Source organism: Solanum dulcamara, chromosome 3, assembly GCF_947179165.1.
Source record: "Solanum dulcamara chromosome 3, daSolDulc1.2, whole genome shotgun sequence".
Taxonomy (NCBI): Eukaryota; Viridiplantae; Streptophyta; class Magnoliopsida; order Solanales; family Solanaceae; genus Solanum; species Solanum dulcamara.
This window is the reverse complement of record NC_077239.1, coordinates 80,908,246-80,931,650: the sequence shown is the minus strand read 5'-3', so window position 1 is coordinate 80,931,650 and position 23,405 is coordinate 80,908,246. Positions and strand designations below refer to the sequence as shown.

The window sequence follows — 23,405 nt, the reverse complement described above, 5'->3', positions numbered from 1 at the left end:
GGGTGAAATCTCTAATAAGATTAAGGATGCCAAAAAATCATTGAGTTTTAAAATATTAAACTACCCCAAATATATATACAAATAAAAAATATTTAAAAGTTGACAGGAAATAAAATTATCTACGTTCTTGTTTTCTTCGGATCAGCGCCGGCTCATTAATCGGAAGACAAAATATATAAAGTTTTTGTCATTTTTCTGCTCGGGTCAACTTCCATTATTTCCGAAGGGCCTAATTACCCCTACCCCTCTTAAATTTATTTATTATTATAATCCTAAAGCGATCTAAAAGAAATAATAAAACTAACGTCTTTAAAAGGTGTCTAACGTCCCAACTTAATATACAAGAGACATTGGATGTACTATTTAGGGTAGGTTTTAAACCAAAGGAAATATAGGCATCCTAATTAGACAAATCGTCAAACAAAACAGATAGGACAAGCAGTTAGCACATAAAATCTCAAGTAAGCCTCTAAATTAATTAATTAACATGCTTGAAAACACAGATAAGTTGTGAAGGTCATCATGATCATGTATGTGCGTACAAACTTAAATAATATGACGGGCAAACTTAATTACTAAGATGATTGTGATAAAAGAAGCATGCTTGATAATTTGATTATTAACTAATAATATTTTATAAAACCCTATTAACATGACTTTGGTTAAGAGCATGCTGAAAATTTATTGAACACTATAGATATGATCTTCTAAATGTTGATATGCTGAAATTTATTAAAATATAGACATGATTTCAAAGAAAAAATAACATGAGAAATACTTATTAGAAACCTATGGGCATGGTCTCTATATATAAACTATGAAAAAAATATATTTTATGAAGGCCTAATATCTATTTAATTTGCATGCTAGAATTATAATACCTATAAACATAATTGTTATATGATAAAATATGCGGGAAATATTGTTAGATCTCATGGACCCAATAGGCTCAAAATATTCCTATAAACGATACCTAGATGATTAGTATGTTGAAATTTATTTTAAATATTATTTATAGACATAGTGTCTAAATGAAATATGTTGAAAATTGATTAAAATTGTAAGCATGATTTTAAAATAAAATAACATGACAGATATTTATCAAATCCTATAGACATGATCTCTATATATAAACTATGATAAACATTTGTTACAATTCTAAAAGCATAGTTTAAATATGAGGCGATGAAGTGTTTATTAAGAATCTAAAGGTGTGATTTTTTTTATTAATAATATTATAATAAAAATACTTATAACAACCTATAGACATAAATTTTACATAACGGGTAAACTATTTATTAACTTAAATGCATGATTTATATATATTGACCACATTCTACATTAAACATGATTTATATAGGGTTAAAAATCTTATGGCCATGGTTTCTAAATAAAGTATGTATTGAAAACATTTATTAAATTCTATAGATACAGTTTCTATATGAGTCAATATGATGAAAATATTTGTAATCTTATAAGCATAAATTAACTCTTATAAAATACTAAAAATATTCATTAAGTACTAGAGACGTGATTTATGTATATTTCTTACGGTGAAAATCTTGGTTTTATATGCTTGCAATATTATTCAATTCTATAAACATAGTTCTATATGACATAATATTATAAAAATATTTATTAACAAATATATATTAACATAAACAAGTAAGAATATATAATAAACTTAAATAATAATCCTTTTATATACATATACACATAAAACATATTAAAATAGATATATAATACGTATATATTAATATGAATAAGTAAAATTATAAAATAAACTTAGTAAATAGTATATTTTTTATATAAAGAAAATACTCATGTATATACTATACAAATATATATATATATATATATATATATATATATATATTGCAACGTATGCACACTAAAATAGATGTATGACATACGTACTAACTAAAATCTACAATAAACTTAAATAAGTAATAACTTTATATGGATATGTATATAAGTCGTATTAAATTAGGTATGCGATATGCACAAATAAATATGAATAAGTAAATTGATAAAATATACTTAGTTCAGTAATATTTTATATGAAGAAAATACACACACACGTATAATATATACTAAATAATGTGGAAAAATATTTGAATGTACAAAGCTTGTTATTTTCATAAACGATAAAAATTGAAAAAAATATTATAAGCTATGAAATCCAAAATATATGATTTATTATTATTATTATTATTATTTTTTGTAAAAACTAAAAAAAAATATAAATTTATACATATATATATAATACAAGAAAATAATTTTTAAAAATGCCTATCTATTAAGATAGTGATTCGAAAAATAATTATAGGTCGGTCAAAATTGGTTGTCAACAGTCATCTCAATCGCGGGAGGCACATTGCGAACGTGAATGGTCAGTAGACTTGACCCTCATAATAGCGGACAAAACCTCACGATTGCGTAGCTCTAGATGGCTAGGCTTCGCGAACGCGCCCCCCAAGGCTCGAGATCGTGAGTACAATGGTGTTTGCACCAGCAGGTGCTGCACGTGGTATGACTCTCATTAAAATCAGTTTAAAAGTAGTAAAAGTGTGAGAAATCCTTCTAAAAAATAGTAGTGAATATTCCAATGTCAATAAGGATCGTACCACAAAACGAGTGAATATGCTCAATCAAATGTAAGCATGCCATCACCAACATCCAAACAAGGTACACGCAGTCATAAAGAAAATACCAAGTCTTAGTACACCAACAAGTTAAAGGGACTGACCTGGGCTCCAATCCTCCTCAAACACAGTCTCGGATCCAACAATAGATAATAGATAAGATGGCATCATAAGCCTACCTCTAAACAAAAGAGGAACAATCGAGACATGGCTCAGAATCAAATAGGGAGAGAAATATCTCAAGGAATGATGCCTTACCCAAAAATATGCCATATCAGCTCCCAACGGGCACAACTAAGCCCAACCTATGGCTACGACGAGCCTCAAAGGTCTCTGGCACTAGCACTAAGTCACACCAACCATCATACGCCCTACCAAAAGCTACGCCTAGCTATAAGGGCACTAGAATACAAACTAAAGCATTTAGGGCTCAAACCTAGCCTAAGTCCATAAGTTCTGATCCTAAGAAGGATAATCTCACCCAACCATAATGCAACCGAAACCACAAGCCTAAAATAAGGATCTCAAGAAACTACACTAGTCTAAGGTCCAACCTGAGTCAAGAAAATGAGATAAAAGGAGGAAGGCCCTAAGCCCGGCCAATATCAACCTAAATCATGTGCGATATATACTAAATAATAGTTAATAGAACTCATTCAACGGGGGAAATCGTAGCTTACCTTGTAGTCAAACACGCACGCCCTAAATTCATCAAAAAGAAGCTCTCGACCTCTGAATCACCTCCAATTGCTGCCACGCTAACAAAATAACGAACACAACATCAATAAGAATATTTTGACATCAAATTCATAATTTTTCGAAGATGAACACAAAATGAAATCTAAAATGGAATTGTGGGACCCGCATCGGGAATTCCAAAATTGACCCGTAAAAAGGTTTATTTGAGCTTAACGAACTTGTGTTCAAAATTATAGCACTATTTGATGCTTAGAAACACCGAAATCAGACTACGCAATTTTTCACCATTGAGAAAATCGAGAAAGAGGGCAGCCTTTATGATTGATTATTGATTCAAACAAAATTTGAGGCATATCCATATTTTTCTTCAAAAAAAAATAAAGTAAATATTATAATTAATGCATGGCTCATTATACAAATTTTATTTATTTACATGACTTAGAAAAATATAAACATATGATTTAGCATATACAAATGAAAAGAAAATTATTTAAATATTATTAGGGTTATCAATATTCATATTTTCTTCTGGAAAATTAAAGAAATCAGCTACATCCCGATACATAGGCTCAATATTATCTTCAGAGATAAAGTTTGTTTCTAAATTATTTTCTGCCCTCTTCAAAGATGCCTGATATAAATGAACCAGATGTTTTGATGACTGGCAGGTCCGTGACCAGTGCCCCATACCTCTACATCTATGACATATACTTTCTAAATTTTCTTTGTATAGCTTATGGCTTTTCACTCTTCTTTTTATATTGCCGATCATTTTTCGGTGCAAGTCGAACATCATGATTATAATTTTTTCTTCGACCACGACCACGATTGGAGTCGTGACCTCTTTCTCGTTGGTTATAATTTTTCTGATTCACTTCAGGGAGTGTCAAAGAGCCAACGGACCGACTATCATGATTTTTCATTAACATTTCGTTGTGGCGTTCAGCAATAAGAAGGTGAGAAAGTAATTCAGAATATTTTTTAAAATCTTTTTCGCAATATTGCTGCAGGAGCATATTTGCGGGTGAAAATGTGAAGTATGTTTTTTCAAGTTTGTCTTGCTTAGTGATTACTTCTTCGAACAAATTTAACTGAGCTATAATTTTAAACAAGATAGAATTATATTTAGTTATAGTTTTAAAATCCATTAATCTTAGATTGAGCCAATCATGACGTGCCCGTGGAAGGATGACCAACTTCAGGTGGTCATATCTTTTTTTTAGATTCTTCCACAGTTTAAGGGGGTCTTTTAATGTGAGATACTATAATTTTAACCCCTCGTCAAGATAGTGGCGGAGAAATATCATTGTCACGCCCCGAAAGAGTACCCTAGGCGTGGCCGGCACTCAGAAACCATCTCTGGCCTCTGAGAGAACCACTTGGTCTCATCACTTATTCGTTCATCAGCGAAAGACTTAATAAGAATACTTATATGGTCTCTCCATTAACAACATCTAATGAAAGAAGAAATTTTTTTAGAAGAAGTAGTTTCAAAGGAGAACTACTCCAATTACATCATTAAACTCTGTCTATGAAGCCTCTAATACTCTTAGATGGTTCCAATGACATGTCCATGGCTACCTTAAAAGAAACATAATACTCAACAATAATTAAAGGATAAAGAGTTCCTCCGAATACAAGAAGGACTTACCAAATAGCTGAAAAATAATGATCTTCAACGAAGCGCCTGTTGAGGATCTCTAACACCTGTATCTGCATCATAAAATGATGCAAGTCGAATGACGTCAGTATGTGAAATGTACGAGTATGTAAAATGGCAGGAAGGTAAGGACATATATCAAGAAATTCTTCTTAGGAAACGCAACTCAGAACTCAACATCATCTCAACATTAATATGTAATGCAAATTTAAAATAACAATAAGAAATGCTTACTCAGTTGGGAGTTTCTCTTACCGACAACCATCACTTATGAGCTAGCAATGATACAACGAAGCGATGTCATTGCCACATCCATCCAATACCTTGCCAGGATAAATGACATCACCATCTTGGATCCACTCATCAAAGTCCTCTTTTGGGGACTTAAGAGGCATAGCCTCCATCCTACGCTGGCTACGTAGTTTTGGGGTTTGATTCAATTAAACTCTTATCCAACTCGGTGCTCAATACTACTCCCAAAATATATGCTCATATTAATCTCATCATCTAGTCTCATTGGACTTTAATTTAAATCATCAAACTCATCTCATTACCTCTTCATCAATTATTATACTTCAAAAACATCATTTACATCTCATCAAAACATCATTTACTCAAATTCATTTAAACTCAACAATTTTGCTCTTTCAAAACTCAATAAAATACATATATAATATTAATTCATATCACTTTTTTTATCAATGAAAATATTAAAAAGCCAACATCTTTACTCAAAACATGTGTAAAAATATTCATGAACATCAAATCAATTAGGATTCATGGAAAAGTAGCCATGAACAATAATTCCAATAATATGAGAGATAACAATAATAATAATATTAATGAATAAATATATCTAACTCAATAAAAGAAGAATTAATTCATTTAGAATTCAAGATTTGGGTAAAACTCAACTATAACTCAATTACAAGAATTTAGATATTGGGCGCATGGACGAACTCAATCTGATGCTATGAAAGCCTTACATACCTTAAATCGGAAGCTTTACTTCTAATTGGAACACTCTTGGACCCCTAGCCTTTTCTTCTCGCCGGTTTGTTTTGTGTACTACCCGGAGTATAAGAATCACTGGAGTAGTTTTTTAATACTACTAAAACTAAAACTATATTTGAGAAGGAGTAAAGAAGTATATAGAGAGAAGAGTTGCTTAAAAAAGCTTGGTGAATAAAATGAGGAAATAAGGTGGGTATTTATAGGTGTGAAGGAGGGACCTAACAATAAATAAACATAATCATAAAGGATGATCTTGAAAATTCAATGGAGAATTTTGATGTCATGGATGATGTCAAATGGTTCTAGATCTTTCTATGGTAGGTGAGATGAAATCTCTTTTAACGGAATATCCGTTTTCAAAGCTGCGTTTGAATAAGATAAATTCCTTATTAGGATTTGGTGTCTTCATAAGAATTGTAGATATAGAAGTCTAGTTTCAGTTAGTTTAAGAATCATCCAATTTGGAGCATTCTACATCGAGATATGAATTTTATTCTACAAATACTCCATTCCGTCACAGCACTATGTCTTGCAAAGATTAATTTATTTGATCTACTTAAACTCTGAATCTTAAGATATGTTCTCATGAAAGTTGTAGGTAATGATGTTATGGTTACTCAGAAATTTGAATCACCTAATTTGGACTATCTTATGAAAAGTTATACCCAAATTACGTTAGGCATGAGAGAACATAATCAAAATACTTTAGGCATGAGAGAACATGATCAAAATACTTTTAGAACATGATCAAAATACTTTAGAACATGATCAAAATACTTTAGGCATGAGAGAACATGAACAAAATACTTTTAGAACATGATCAAAATACTTTAGAACATGATCAAAATCTTTTCATGCCTTCATATAAGGACTTTTGATAAATTAACAATTTAATGCATTTAAAAGCCAATATAAGTTAATATAAGATAGGTAATTAAATTTCAAATATTTAATAATCTATGCATTTGGAATCATGATATGAAAAATCCATAAAGTTTCATGCTTGAATTAAATAGAAAACTTTGATAATTCATTTGGATTTCATGAAAGAAAGGATTCATGAATCAATAATATTTAGGGGGTGTTACAATCATGGCTTTGACACGATCTTGACTAGATGTCGTATTATCATTTTTGATGGTGTCTGCCAGACCCATCGATTCTAGATGTATTTTGACATCTAGTGCCCATGATGAGTAGCATTTTCCAGATATATCAAGAACAACAAATTCAAGTTTAGAGATATTCGACATTTTAAGAAAATAAAATTCTTACCCTCTTGTTACCTTTTTAAAATAGCTCAAAGTGATGGAGGCTCGTGTTGATAACGTGTTATAAAATAAATTAAAATGGGTCCCACAACTTGGACATCCACTACTACTTTTCATACAGTTATGAGATAATTAATTTAGTTCCTCTATATACAAATTTGATATGTCTATGCTACCTCTTTTTCTTTCCTTTGAAGATTACATAATAATTTGGTCCAATTAAAGAAAGAGTGATATAGACACGATAGTAACCTAAATATAAGTCCAAAGGTATTATAATAAACTCCTTTACAATTAGTTTCCAAATCATTCTTCCTCAAATATATCACGAGAGTTCATAAATTTAGAATAATTATCTTTTCTAAAATCAAGTTATACTAAATAATGTGATTTCTTCTCATCTGTTTAATTTTTTATGAATAAAATTATCATTATATGTATTAATAAAAAGTAGCATATACCCTATAAATTAGTTAATAAGCGCGTACGCTAGTCCGACCAACATAATAATAATAATTTTTTTTATGAAGTGTAGATAAATCATTTTTTGCTGTGTATTGAATTTCTTTGACTTCTTCATGTATATTTTTCCTTTATATTTTAAGTTCACTTAATAAAATTATTGAATTCGTTATATATAAATACTTTTGAGAACCACTAGCTCAATTTAGAATAACGTGACGTATACTTACAAAATACCATGATAGTAACGTTGCACCCTCACCGTACGCAACCACTTCCCTGTCCCTACACACATATATATATATATAAAAAAATCGCTTTACCCCTTATCCATTTTTAACTATCAAAACAGAAAAAAGAAAATGGCATTAGCTATGAACAGAAGAAAAACTCTGAGTCTTCCGTCAATACTAACGGCGTTATCTATACACTTGGCGATCGTCGCCGGCGAGTATTTCAAGCCGTTCAATGTCACCTACGATCACCGTGCTCTTATCATCGGCGGTAAACGCCGTATCCTTATCTCCGCTGGCATTCACTACCCTCGCGCCACTCCTGAGGTTAATATTGGAACCTTCACTTTTGCTAATGGCAATTGCAGTCTATGTGATTAGTAAAAGCATGTAATTTTCGTTTTTTTAATGACTGAATTTTGTTTAGAAGTTTTATTTTCCTGTTAATTTGCTGCTCTTTGATTGTGCACAAAATTTAAGAATAGACAGATTTTTGATGCATAAGTCACTTTTACTTGTCACATTTCGGTTTTTGAGCTCAAATTGCATGGACTTTGACCAGTACAACATATTGTAACTTATAATATTTTCATATAATTTTTGAACATTTAAAGTTTAAATTTTAAATATTGAATTAATTAATCTAATTCAATTCAGTTCCAAAGATTAGTCAAATTGAATCTCGTGAAGTGAAATGTGACAGGTAAAAGTGAACAGAAGGAATATATAATTGGACGTATCGAAATTATTCATAATATCTTGTGTTCTTCAATATAATATGTAATTCCTTACTATGTAGTAATTGCTATGAGAGTAATGATTTAAGTTAAAATGTAAATTATTTCCAAATGGAGAAAGATGGCAATGGGTTTTTTGGAACCGTCCGAAAAAGAAAAATCTCTTGAGGAATTATATTGTATCAGAGTGGCGAATTAGAATTCCATGGAATTGGGAAAAAAGATCAAGCAAAAGGTAGCTGCTATGTGGATTGTTCTGGATTAATGGTGAATTAAGTAGGAAAAAAAAGATAAAGACCATAGTTTTTATTATAATGTTTTTCTGTGAAGCAGTTTCAAGGGAAACATTAATTTGCAATGTCTTAATTTTGAAAATTGTTGCTTTTCGATCAGTGAAAATACATCTGAATTTCAGATCCCTAAATCATTTCAAAAATCTCGATGGACATCAAATAATCAAATAAAAATATGATCTTGCTATAGTTACTGAATTTCTTGGAACAGTTCTTTCATGTAATTTAAAGAACTTAACTCTTAGTTTGATGTTCCATAAAAGTCTGAAATGAAAATATTAACATCGATGTTATATATGTTAGCTGAACTTATCTATCTTGTTTTGGTCATGTTCTATTGAAGAACATAGGGTATGAATTGTCTGAGTTTATATAAGTCTTGTACATGTCACATGTGCCAGATGTGGCCTAAATTGATAGCTAGGAGCAAAGAAGGTGGTGCAGATGTCATTGAGACTTATACATTTTGGAATGGTCATGAGCCAACGAGAGGACAGGTATTCATTTCCTGAAAACTTGCATTTTGTTGTTTGTTGCTCTGTAGGTAATGCAATCTATATTCTTGTAGAGTCTATAATATTAAACGAGTCGGTCTTGTTCTTCAACTGACTCTTTTTGTGTTACCTACTATTTAATCTCTTTAACCTTTATCTGTAGAAGTTCTTGATATTTCTGAACTGCTTCTCTTTTCAGTATAACTTTGAAGGAAGATATGATATTGTCAAGTTTGCAAAGCTAGTTGGATCTCATGGATTGTTTCTCTTTCTTCGAATAGGTCCTTATGCTTGTGCAGAATGGAATTTCGGGTTACGTTCTGTTTCCAATATTTCCCTGCTCAATTTTTACTTTATCATTAGTGCATGTAAGATGTGTTGTCATGCTTCAAGATCTAGTATATTTTTTCAATAAAGCAATAACTGTGTATGGTAAATGCATTACTTCCACTCTCACAAGTTGATAAGCAACAACAGAGAAAGGTGCTATCTTGAAATGAGAATTTGTAGTTATTCAGTAGCTGACAAGTTAGAACTGAGAGATCCTTATTTTTTTGAAATTAGAATAAAGTAAAAAAATAGAGTTGTCAACAAAAGAATATAGCAGAAGGGCGTACACACATTTGTGTCACCACTGTGAGTTTCTCTGTTGATCTCACTAGGTGATTTACTGCCTGTATTGCAGGGGCTTCCCCATATGGCTTCGTGATATACCTGGAATAGAATTTCGAACAGATAATGCACCATTCAAGGTATTATAGCAGGGGGAACAGTAATCTTTCTGTAGAATTGTATGAGGCCTTTTTGAGGTGTCCTTGGAGTGTGACCTGCTAAACTTTAAAGATACTTGTTTGTTTGGTCATGTCTGGTTTTTGTTGGACCTAATTTGTGGCCTCCATGTCTGCTGCACATATTATAGTTTCCATATTGATTCAACGAGACGTTATTAATACTTAATGCAATTAACCTTATATAGATATTAGATACATTGTTAGACATAGCACTCAGGGTATGTCCTAGTGGTCAATAAAGTGGGAGGAGAATCGTCCAACATGTTTCTATTAAGTGCTTTGTTAGCACTATGTTATCGTCAACAACAAGCCTCTGCTTTTCGTTTATTGTGTTCACACGTGCATTTCAAGATTAGTTCTGTCCTTCTGTTCCTCATCCCCTCAAGATTTTTTCGCAGGAGCAAATAACTGGGCAAATTTTTTCAACCTGTTTCTCTATTGGAACGTTACATTCTTGTAGTTGTTGTTCTTTGGATCTCAAATAAAACACCTATTCCATGCATTTTATGGAAGGCATTCCTTGTTTATACTGATTTTTTGTTTCTGTTTAGCTAAGATTCATTTGGAATTGTGGCGTAGTTGGTTGATTGATTGAATCAGCAAAAAATAAGTTGGTCCAACACTTTGTTGGTTAAATTGCCGTTGTGGTAGTTTAAGAGCATTAATTGGCTGCTGGAAGATTGAGATTTGACAAATTGAAACACTTTTCCAGGAGGAGATGGAGCGCTATGTTAAAAAGATAGTTGATCTTATGATAGCTGGGTCACTCTTTTCGTGGCAAGGTGGTCCTATCATTTTGCTGCAGGTTATGAAATTTCTTATCCTGAATCACTAATTAGAATATCAGTATTACGGTAAGTCTAATAACTGCACTTAATTAGTTAGATGAGTAGGAATTTTTCTGTCAAGACTGCTTGAAATCATTGACATGAATAATGCACCTTACAACTGGATCTGAGTAATTTCCTCTTGAAATGATTAATGGATGTCCAGTTTTAGAGATGTTTACAGACACTGATAAATTTGGCACTTTCATCTATCTTCTGCCCTTTCCCTCTGCATATGTCCTTGCATGCTTCTGCATCTAGGTTTAAACTAGACTTGTGCCTTTGTATGACGTTAAACTTTTGTCAGATTGAAAATGAGTATGGAAATATTGAAAGCTCATTTGGTCCCAAGGGGAAGATATATATGAAATGGGCTGCTGAAATGGCTGTTGGTCTTGGTGCTGGTGTTCCATGGGTCATGTGCAGACAAACTGATGCTCCAGAATACATCGTAATGCAATTGATTCCCTGATCTTCTCTAATTGTAGCTAGTTGGTCTATTTAGTCTCTAATACAACAGCAACAACAACAAGCAGCCTAGTATAATCCCACAAGTGGGGTTTGGGGAGGGTAGGATGTACGCAGACCTTACCCCTACCTTTGTGGGGGTAGAGAGGCTGTTTCCGATAGACCCTCGGCTATTTAATCTCTAATAGTTTTGAATAAAAAGATCCATTTAATAATATGTTTTAAGCAATTTATTTCATTGAACAAGTTGCAGGAAAACTAGTGTTTAGAAGTTTCATGCGAATATGCACATATTTTTTTGAGTTTCTTTTGTAAAATCTAAGCTGGTATAGAAACTGATCAATTTGAACCTTTACGTTAAAACTTAAACAAATTTAACTCCTTATCATATAGAACTAATACAGTCAATTGAATTTTCAAGTTAAGCGAACACATGAATTCTAGCAAACTGATCTGAGATGAACAAGTCCTGGTTTCTTAAACTTTTTCGAATAAATTTATAATTCGAAAGCAGCAGTTTCTCTGATTTATTTTTCTGTCTTATGTTATTATTAGTCCTCCTTTTTAGGGCCTGGGTATTCTATCTTTTCTTTATCTTGTTATGTTATAGAATTTTTCTTTTTAACAGATAGATACTTGCAATGCATACTATTGTGATGGTTTCACGCCAAATTCCGAGAAGAAACCGAAAATTTGGACCGAGAATTGGGATGGATGGTATGGTGATTGCTTCTTGTTTGTTAGACCTTTCTTGTCATTTCACTGAATTCTGAACCAGTATGTGCATGATTCCAGGAAACCTTAGGTTCTTGTTAGTGTTATGACTATACGATCTCTAACATGAGAGTTAACTTCTCTATAACTCATGAACTAAATAGCAACATTTCTTTCCTTGCATAGATCACCTATTTATAAAAAGTTGTTTTCGGCAGAATCTGCCCCCCCCCCCCTTTTTTTTTTGGGTGAAAATGGTAACATTGTATTCATGAGCATTTAAACCATATTTACAGGAAAGGACAGTCACCACCAGAAATTAAGAAAACCTTAATTCTTCTCACAAGGTTTCAACTAAATTGTACAATGGTCTGATTCTCGGTAGAATCTGACCTTTATACTTGACTTTCTATTCTTCCACATATCCTCTGTTACGAAAGCTTAGAATAATGGCAAATCTACATGAGAGGCAATTTTGTTCCTGTAAGTCTTCCCTCTCATATGTTTATCTCTCTCATATATAATATTCTTAGTCCGGAAACTAGTGTAAATATATGAACATCTCTTAACCGAAGGAGAATATTATCAAGAAAATAATGTCAGGAAAGCTAGATTGGGATTTAAAACTTCAAAGTTTAGAACAATAAATTCAGTAATGATGGAGTATCAGCACTCGATTTTTAAGTTTCCAGCTATGTGTGGAAATCCATTCCTCAGGGGAAACTTCTCCTCCCCTTCAGTAATTATACCTTCACATATGAGGTCCATCATAATTTCAGAAGGGTAATAGTGGACGTCTTTGTGATCAGCAGAACTTTTATCTAGTTTGTTTCAAATGGTCCAAGAAAAGATAAGGTTCCCAAGGTCAGCTGCTCCCCAATCTGTTACTCTCATGAAAGATGACAATCATATGAAGTGAAGGATTAACAAGTTAATGTATTAGCTTAGGCTAAAGGATGGAGGTGGAGTTCTTTGCTTGATTAAAATGTGCATGTTAGATCTTGGAAAGTCTTCTTCTCAGGTTTAGGTCAGTTGATTAATTAGTTTAGTATTATTAGTTCTTCAGATAGATGGACATTGCATACTGAAATCTAACTCAAGAACTATGATCCAGGAAAACGTGGTATACTTGAGCTCATATCCCTTCATTATGCTCTTCTTTATTTTTCCATGCCTCCCTCTGGTGTATGCAACTCAAAAAGGAATGCAGGAACTCTTAGCTACATTTTTGATCAAGTTGAGGAGTCAGTAACATACAGAAAAAGGGAAAAAAAGACAATCTTATTTCTTTTCTTAACTGCAGGTTTGCAAATTGGGGTGAAAGACTCCCACATAGACCTTCCGAGGATATTGCATTTGCAATTGCTCGTTTCTTTCAGCGTGGAGGCAGCTTACAGAACTATTATATGGTATTTAGATACCTCTGATGCTCTTTAAAGTTTATTTTGCAGTCTGGAACAGATAAGGCATGTACCTTATATATTGAACTCTCTCCTATTCCAACGGACCTTACTTGTAATTCTTTTAAAAGTATTCTTGTAAAGCGATAGTCAGATTACCCAGTTCCACCTGAACATCTCTTTTCTTGATTAATAGGACTTTGTTCTATATCAAGTATTTGTTTGTTGATGAGTTCAAACAGACATTTTATGTGTGGTTAAATGTTGATTACCAGTTTATGCAAAGCAGAGAGGCTTGAATTACTCATTACTACTGGGTAAAAGCTCGTATTAGGTTTGTTTTGATGTCAAGAAAGACACTAGAAAATGTATTTCTAGAGAAAATTTCTGGAAATAAGGAAGAGAAGATCATTTTTCCTTCCACACGTTTGTTTGACGGGAAAATGATAGTTTAACTAGGAAGAAATCAACCTTTCAAGTGTAATGATAGTTCAAATAAGAAAAAACCATTTCCTTTCAACTTCCCCACACTTTTGCTAGACTCATAGTTTCTTGACGGAAACTGTTTTACCACTACTAGAGTAATTGGATGCAAAAAAAAGGGTTGGGAACTTGGATATCTGGAACTTCCCTTTTCTTTTCCAGGCAGAAAACAGTTTCCTTGCTGACCGACTGTTTCATCTTGTAATACCAGTATTTTGGTGGCACAAATTTTGGCCGGACTGCTGGAGGCCCAACTCAAATCACTAGCTATGATTATGATGCTCCACTTGACGAATATGGTAACATTGATAATAACCTCTTTTTTCATAAGTACTCATTAAATAGACCGCAACAACTACTTTGATATCTTACCTTATGGAAAGGTCTATGTTAATCTGTCACTGATAGAATATTAAAGTGTTAGTGTTAGGATTATCCATATGGTTAACATATTAGAAGTGCCAAGTCCTTTAATAAGATATTGTCCCACTTATGTCTATAAATAAGTGTATTATAATCATTAAACAATCAATATTTTCTCTCTTGTTCTCATGGTTACTATATTGTATAGGACTAATACGTCAACCTAAATGGGGCCATTTGAAGGATCTGCATGCTGCTATAAAGCTTTGTGAACCTGCTCTTGTCGCTGCTGATTCACCTCAGTATATTAAACTGGGACCAAAACAGGAGGTCAGTTATAGGCTTGGGTAATCTCTGGTATTGCTGTAAGTCCACATGTTATTAAGTGTAAATAAAATGTCAGTTGTTGAATATATTGTGATGAATGTGAGTTTTCCAGACTACCTTTGCAGAGGTACTTATTACTTTTTGTTAATTATCGAAAGCGCATCATGTTTTTACTTTGTTCTGGGACAGCTACAAAATGTCTTGAGATATCTTGTAATTCCAAAATTCCATCAGTTATTATTATGATGCTTCACTTGATAATGTCTTTGATAGAACATAGTTATTGTTATTCTTGCTTTTTGAGAAGGTTGCAGTCAGCTGTTGCTAACAGGACGAACAATATATCACCTATGTTTACAGATTAGTGCTCCATAAAAAAAATTGCACCTACATTTATCGTCCTTCTGAAGAAGAGCAGATAAGAGCATTGCGAGCTATTTACAACACCATTTATATCTGGAAAATAGGAGGAAAATCTCATATTCAAATCAAGGAAATTTATCTGGTCAATGGATCAATCTAGTTGATTTGATTGGTGAGGTGAGGAAAAAAATCTTTCTTTTAGATCAGGAAATTAATTACCATGGACTAATGGCCTACCAAATCTAATTTACAGAGTTAATTCTTTTTCTTTTCTTCCAAATGACAACACCTTCCGCTGAGGGAAGTTTGTGAATTACGAATGAGACTTTGTATCTTTTGCTACTTATGATGTTGTTAGAGTGGACAGTTGGCAACACTTGGGAATCCTACTCGGTACTTTATCTGAAAAATAAAGGAAAGGCAGAAACGAATAAAGGATGGACTCCGTTATTTTATGCAAAGCATAAATCACTGTGCTTTTAGGATAGTATTACTCTCTTCTTCTTACCTTAAAATAGTTCTTGTGAATCATCATATTTGTGATTCCTTTTCTGCTTTACCATTTCATCCCTTGGTATTTGATGCTTGTCATGTTACTTCAGGCACATGTCTATCGTGGAACATCCAACAACAATGGCCAATATATGTCCTTGAATGAAGGCATATGTGCTGCATTTATTGCAAATATTGATGAACATGCATTAGCAACAGTGAAATTTTACGGTCAAGAGTATACTTTACCTCCATGGTCAGTGAGTATTCTGCCAGATTGCAGAAACACAGCTTTCAACACAGCTAAGGTTTGTTGATGTTCCCACAGTTGAAAGAGTATAAGTTTGAAGTTCAAAAGATTGCTGTCAATGCTTGCATGTGTACTTGTTTCATTATTTTCTTTTTATTCCAAGCTTGTTATATTGTATTGATAATGCTGTCATATGTGTGGCTTCCACAAACTGAGGCTGCAGTAGTTACCATTTCTGTGTGGACGATGGTAGTCAGTAGATTACAAAGATTGATGGTTTTCCATTGCAACTCAAGTTGTCTCCTATAGCTTCTGAAAAAATGGTTGAATCAAATGTTTGTGACCCTTTTGGCAAATAGTTCATCCGAAATTATGATTTGTCACCATAAGACCTGGCAATGTGTTGTGAATTTAGCTACAGTTTAGGTGTACTTGCGCATGTTGTTTGAAAGAGAAACATATGCTGGTTACTAAAGCTAAACTTTAGTTAGAAGGACCCACTCTCTTTCAAGTATAAAATAGTGACCTCATCACCAGAATGCTTCTAAAACTAGGTAGTACTTTATGATTAATTTTAATAATGTGTTTAATTTCTTTTTTTCTTGCATTCCTTAAACAGGTGGGGGCCCAAACTTCAATCAAAACAGTGGGCTCTGATTCTGTTTCAGTTGGGAATAATTCTTTGTTTCCACAATTAATCATTAAAAGCAAGCTCGAAAGTATTTCACAATCTTGGATGACATTGAAGGAGCCACTTGGTGTGTGGGGTGACAAGAATTTCACTTCTAATGGGATACTGGAGCATCTGAATGTGACAAAAGACCAGTCTGATTACCTGTGGTATCTGACCAGGTATTTCAAACTTATGTGAGCTTAGATCAGACTAAACAGTGATTACTACCTTAATATGGGATTTGTCCAATTCCATATAAAGCTTTAAAACCTCACTGTTATACCACATTCTTAGATGACATCTGTACTGAATTGAAAGCAACTTCGAACACGCGAAGATGGCCTCAGAAGCCAAAATCTTGTAAAAAGTGATTGTGAGCGTGTTAAATCTTTTGACATTAGATGGCCAGTGGGTCGCTCTCTTCATAAATTAACGAGTTTGATGTTTATATACTACAGAGTATTGTACGCGACAACATTTATGATGAAAATACACTTTACATGGCCACTCTATCTGCTGGTTGTCAACTTAACATTAGATGTCAGACTAACTTAAAAAACTACAGGTAGGACACTTTGGTTTAACCAAACTGTTCTTTCCCTGTATTACCACTGTTTGTGCCTGTCTTTGTCTGTTTGTCTGTGTTCTTTTCCTTTTTAACCCCTGCACTAATGTACTTTGGCTTCTGAATCACTGGAGAAATGTGATACTTAAGTCTGAGGATTTCAATTTGTAGGACTAAAAGGAATATTAGAATTTCAACTAAGGCAATATGAACTTCTTTGAGGTTTTAGGATAGATGAAGCATAAAATTTCTTAATGCCCAAGTGTTGTTATCCTGGCATTTGGTTCTGAGTTTGTTTGTGAGTAGTTAGGCATTAATAATGTCAAGCCTGCTTGGATGAGCATCTGCAGATATTTTGGTGCTTTTGGCTTTTGAGATAATTGTTTGGTGGGCGACAATATTGATGATTGTCCATATAATAACTTCATTTTCTCAAAGTTCTGTTGTCTCCCGATTCTCTTCGATTCATGATATGTTTTCTTTTAACAAGTGAATAGCCACACAGAACCTACACCAAAAACACCGGAAGATTTGGTTACAAATAGATTCATAACATTTATCACTGGTTGCAAACTGAAATAGTGACGAGTTACTCTGCTATCTCTGATGAATGCAGGATATATATATCTGATGATGACATCTCATTTTGGGAGGAAAATGATGTTAGTCCAACAATTGATATTGAAAGCATGCGCGATTTTGTTCGCATTTTTGTTAATGGGCAGCTTGCAGGTATTTGGTTAGGTTTCTTTTGTACTATATTATTATGCATCTCTGTTCTTTGTGTTATAGCAGTACCCAATTCTCCTGGCATTGTCAAAGTGCACTTCAGACATTGAACTTTTCTTGGTCTGCACGAATATGATTTTTTTTGTAGAGGTAACAGTGCATGAATGTGATTTTCAAATTTATGTTAATTTCCATCTCTGAGCATAGGGAAGGTCTGACAGATTATCGTAGAAATATGATTTCTAAATTTATGTTAGTTTCCATCTCTGAGCATAATGGTCTGATGGATTTTCGTAGAGTGTCTGTCAATTACTCATACAAAATATCACTATTTTGCTTGTTCTTATACTGCATGGCGCTGAAACATTAGTCAAGCTAGCTTTGAGAAGGTCTGTCCCAACGTTTGGCCATGCTAGCGTAGTCTTTTGTGTCCCTTTTTCTCCTTATGTCTCCGATTCGTCATCCTTTTACATGTGTCTGTTGCAAGTGAAGGTAGTGTGAAAGGCAAATGGATCAAGGTGGTTCAACCTGTTAAGCTGGTTCAGGGATACAATGACATACTGCTATTATCTGAGACGGTGGGATTGCAGGTAAAGCTAGTTTAGAAGTTGAATTAGTCTGGTGGCAGTTTTAATCATGTTATATCTGAAGTATTATCTTATCTTAAACTTGAAAGAAGTGATACTAATTTTTTGGGGAAACCTGAAGTTCTATCATCTCTTACTCTCATCAGAATTGGGAAAAGACAACAATCTTCCGGTGTCCAAATTCCATATTTTGAACCCCTAACCTCAGTTTCTCTTTCTTATTTAATTCCTTACTTGAATAAGTGGTGATGATGCATGTTTTCGGGCTAGTTTCCATTTCACTTTATGGTTTTTCAAATATTTAATATGACTCATAAAAGGCTCTCAAGCTTCATCCCTTACTGACCTCAAAAGCTGAAAAAGACTTTTTTGCCATATTTTCAGAATTATGGTGCCTTCTTAGAGAAGGATGGGGCAGGTTTTAAAGGTCAGCTGAAGCTTACGGGATGCAGAAACGGGGATATTAATCTCACAACATCCTTGTGGACCTACCAGGTACCTCATTTTCTTCACCTTAAATGAATCTTGATGGTCACACGTGATAAGAAGATCAAACTTATTATTTATGAGAGTTGTTGCAGAGACTGATGTCTCTTGCTCTTATATATGTGCATATGAAAGTAACTTTGAAATAAGGATGTAAGAGCATATATTTACTTTGGTGTTGATAGTTACTCAGGTAACTTGCAGTTTGTAATGAGTTCAAAGGGATATTCATGCCCTTCATCTCGTGAGTGTTAGAACAATTAGAAAAAACAAAATCAGAGAAACTATTCTAGACTGGAAGGACAAGTGGGGTTCACTTTCCACTTATTAGTGGTATTTGAACAGTGTCAATGGTGCTGAGTAAATTGATGATAGAATCGTGGATAAGATGTGGAAAAAGTCTCCATTAGATTCTGTCCAAAAGCTTTCGAATATGCATCTTTTCTCGGTGAATATAAGGTTTCTTTCATGTTCAAGTAGATTGCTAATTTGCAATAACCTCTCATTTGTGGACCCATAGTGTGTTCCTTCAGTTAAGCTAAAACAACTTCCTATATCTACTTAAAATATAACCTGAAAAAAGCAAGGTTTCTATATCCATCTTTTCTCTGCTTGTGAATTTACAAAATTTGATAATTCAGGCTATGCACACAGAATCTACTTGAAAAAAAGGTACCATTTCCTCCACATGCGAATAAAGAAATTTGATGTTAATGCGAACTTGGAGATGATTAAACTTTCTTATGCTTTTTCATTATACAGCTGAAAAATAGGAAACCTCAAGTTTAGTTTTGTGTTCAACAGGTGGGGCTTAAAGGAGAATTCCTGAAAGTATATGATGTCAATAGTGCTGAAAGTGCAGGATGGACTGAGTTGCCTAATGATGCAACTCCATCAGTCTTTTCATGGTACAAGGTAAGTTGTCAAAAGATAATACCAGATTCGGCTGTCACTAGCATAGGGGGAAACTTGCTAATAATTGGCAATATTATTTCTTAAAATTAATGTCAATTGTTTTGTGTCGAAGTGCTTATGACCATTGTTCAGTCGCTCAAGTTACATATCTCTGACATTGATTCCTTAATTATTGTATGTGATTATGTCTCTATTGTCTTCCTTAAGTTATCACTTATTTGTGGGTGAAGCAAGCCACCACACTTGATACTACTAGAAAGACTTATCATAGAAGAAGATCTTCGGTATTGTTTGGTCAATTTCTGTGATCGTATTTCAAGTCTTCCATTGCATTCTATATGAAGAATTTATTCTCTAAGACTTACCTTCAATTTTCATATTCCCAGTGCCTAGTAAGAGTAGTGAGAACTTTTTGACCTTTCTCTTTTATTGTTAGGGGAAACTGGGAGTATATAATGGAAAATTTTCAATCGCTAAAGGACATTTCATTCTCACCTTAATCAATCAATTGACTATGCCTCAATTTCAAATTAATTGGGGTCAACTATATGTATTTCTCTGAATCCTTTATGTTCTATTCAGGTGCATTTTATAGAATTTCTTTACTTGCGTGTGGAGGAAATGGTACCTTTTGTGTCGTAATACGTGATAATTTTTCTTGTAAAGAAAATTAGGAGTTCTTTAAAGATTCTCAAAATCTCCCAATCCTTGCATGGATACAAATCTATAGCCAGAATAAAAGGACTTTCAATAAACATCGGATCAAATGTAAGTGTAACAACTACCACTAGCATTTTTTGGGATAAGTCAAGATGTATCTAATCAGTATAAGCTTTAGTCCCAGCTAATTGGTATCACGTTTATGGATCCTTTACTTCCTCTATGACGGACGCGGAAGCATTGATTGAAGAGGGGAGCAAACTTTTGACTTCTTCTCTGCCTAGTGATTGCTACATAGCTAGATGCTCCTATTTCTTATTCGTAGATCGTAGAATAAGATGTTATTAGGTAAAAGGAAAGTCATCCCTTTCATTCCTTTTCGAGAATATGTTCCTAATAGCTCGTAGATTAGGAATTCTTTACATTCCTTTCATTTCTTTTTCCTATGCTACTGCAAAATTTCTTGGAACAGGCGCTTCTCGATGTTTACTTTTATTTTTGGTTGTGTTCGTTGGTATAAGAGCGATATTGAGGGGTTTGTCTCATTGGTTGAGCAGACAAAGTTTGATGCCCCACGCGGGACAGATCCAGTTGCACTTGATTTTAGTAGCATGGGAAAAGGTCAGGCATGGGTTAATGGTCACCATATAGGAAGATATTGGACTTTAGTTGCACCAAATAATGGATGTGGAAGAACTTGTGACTATCGTGGTGCTTACAACTCTGATAAATGTAGGACAAACTGTGGAGAGATTACTCAGGCCTGGTATGAACACTTTTACTTGCTGAAATTCTAATTTACGTTCTCAGTAAATTTGACTCTCATGATTGTATGAGACCACACCTGTGTACGTGCTGTGAAATGGATCTACGCTGGTAGATTCTGTTGCTTATGAAGGTTTTTTCTTTTGGACCAGGTACCATATACCTAGATCATGGCTAAAGATATCTAATAATGTACTAGTTATCTTTGAAGAAACAGACAGAACTCCATTTGAGATATCCATTTCTACGCGTTCTACTGAAACCATATGTGCTCTAGTATCGGAAAAGCACTATCCACCTCTACATATGTGGGCTCATTCAGAGTTCAATGGAAAATTGTCTTTGATGGATAAAACACCAGAAATGCACTTGCAATGTGACGAAGGGCATACAATCTCTTCTATCGAATTTGCAAGCTATGGAAATCCGAATGGCAGATGCCAAAAGTTCTCCCAAGGCAAATGCCATGCTGCAAATTCCTTGTCTGTTGTGTCTCAGGTATGTTCATTTGTTTCTTTGTTCTCATTTTTTTAAATTTCGAGTTCCATTTTCACGATTAGATAAACTGTATCCCTTGCAGATACTAAATTATTTAATGATTGAGTTATAATTAGTTGGACAAGTTGGTCAACCTTTACAATTAAGAACTGCAAATAGCATAGGGTTTCCTTCAAAAAGCTTTGATCATCACGTGATGATTTTTATAATTAGTGATAGCTATATGCCAAGTGTATGTACAGGGTAAAGGATCTACTGGTATGTTTCAATTACAAAAGAGATGTGTCAGGTTAAACGATGTATGAAAACTTGACTGTTTTGATTGGGAGTTAAATCTCTATGTTCCTTTCTATTAGAGCAATATATTTATTGCTCAACTTCGAATTCACTGTTATATTTGTACAGCAGAGAAAAAATAAACTATAAAAAGAAGTGAGCCTTGACATCAAGTGGGATGGGGGCTGGTTTGAGTTTGGTGCAGTCTTTGATCATGTTAATCTGTCAAATACTCAAAGAGTGTCTTCAGAGGTGGATCACGTGAACCCTGTAGTTTTTGCCTTGACCATGTAAATGTATTAAATATCCATCAAATATCTATATTGTTTGACGATGAACCCAATTATTAATGTAGTTTTAATCTGAGGTCGCTGTAGGAACCTCTTAAGCTTCAAATTTTGGATTCACCTCTGAGTATCTTAACCAAACTTTCATTGTAACAGGCTTGTAAGGGAAGAACTAGTTGCAGCATTGGCATCTCCAATGCCATATTTGGAGATCCATGTCGACATGTTGTGAAGAGTTTGGCTGTTCAGGCAAAATGCTCACCACCACCGGATCTCAGCACTTCAGCTTCCTCGTAACCGGATCTGGTAACACGTGAATCTTTTAGAACGAAACCTTCCCTGAACGTCTACTTGTTGCCCTACCCCGAGCCCCTGCAACATTTCTTAGATAGCATCGTTACAATCACACAGAGAAAACATAAATGGACGATTTTATCTGTAAATGTTTGGTTACTGTATATAAAATGAAATAAATATATATCTCAATATCTATTGCTGATGAATACGAGCTACAAGTTATATGACAAAGTAACAAATGCAAATAGAATTATACTAACACTATTTATTCAAATAGAATATTGGTTAGATAACATGATTCTTTTGCCTAGTATAGTCAATTAATACGTAGTTTTCTGAAAATACCTCCACCAACTTCAACTTTATTAAGGTTCAATATTCCCTAAATTTTGTATCAATCAACACCAACGAAACATAAAAAAATGAGGTTAATAAAGTCATAAACAGGACAAAACACATTCTATTAAACCATCACATCAACTGTTTAAAAGTCACTGACGCAAACTTTAGTTCATCAATTATTGAAATGAAAAGAAATCTCATATAATTTTCCGTAATAATTGCATAGGAGTAGAAAAATAAAAAGGATTCTTTAATTTCCTTTAATATAGTTTGTACTTCTTAAATTATCAAATCAAAAAGAGTTTATTTATGCAAATTAAGTGTGCCCTTTATACCAAA

The 23,405-nt window shown here is 33.6% G+C and overlaps 1 protein-coding gene across 1 annotated transcript; it reads left to right on the top strand.

Annotated features, from left to right (window-relative positions):
- The first annotated feature begins 8,085 nt into the window (after window positions 1–8,085).
- Window positions 8,086–22,919, top strand: LOC129883286 (beta-galactosidase 9). Its single transcript, XM_055957934.1, has 19 exons — window positions 8,086–8,311; window positions 9,416–9,511; window positions 9,708–9,820; window positions 10,194–10,260; window positions 11,012–11,104; window positions 11,434–11,577; window positions 12,223–12,311; window positions 13,612–13,717; window positions 14,403–14,490; window positions 14,763–14,884; window positions 15,847–16,044; window positions 16,606–16,838; window positions 17,841–17,956; window positions 18,446–18,543; window positions 18,925–19,035; window positions 19,831–19,941; window positions 21,159–21,367; window positions 21,519–21,864; window positions 22,584–22,919. Exons 1-19 carry the CDS (start codon window positions 8,114–8,116, stop codon window positions 22,722–22,724), a joined length of 2,679 nt encoding a protein of 892 aa, XP_055813909.1. The 5' UTR covers window positions 8,086–8,113; the 3' UTR covers window positions 22,725–22,919.
- Window positions 22,920–23,405: the final 486 nt, after the last annotated feature.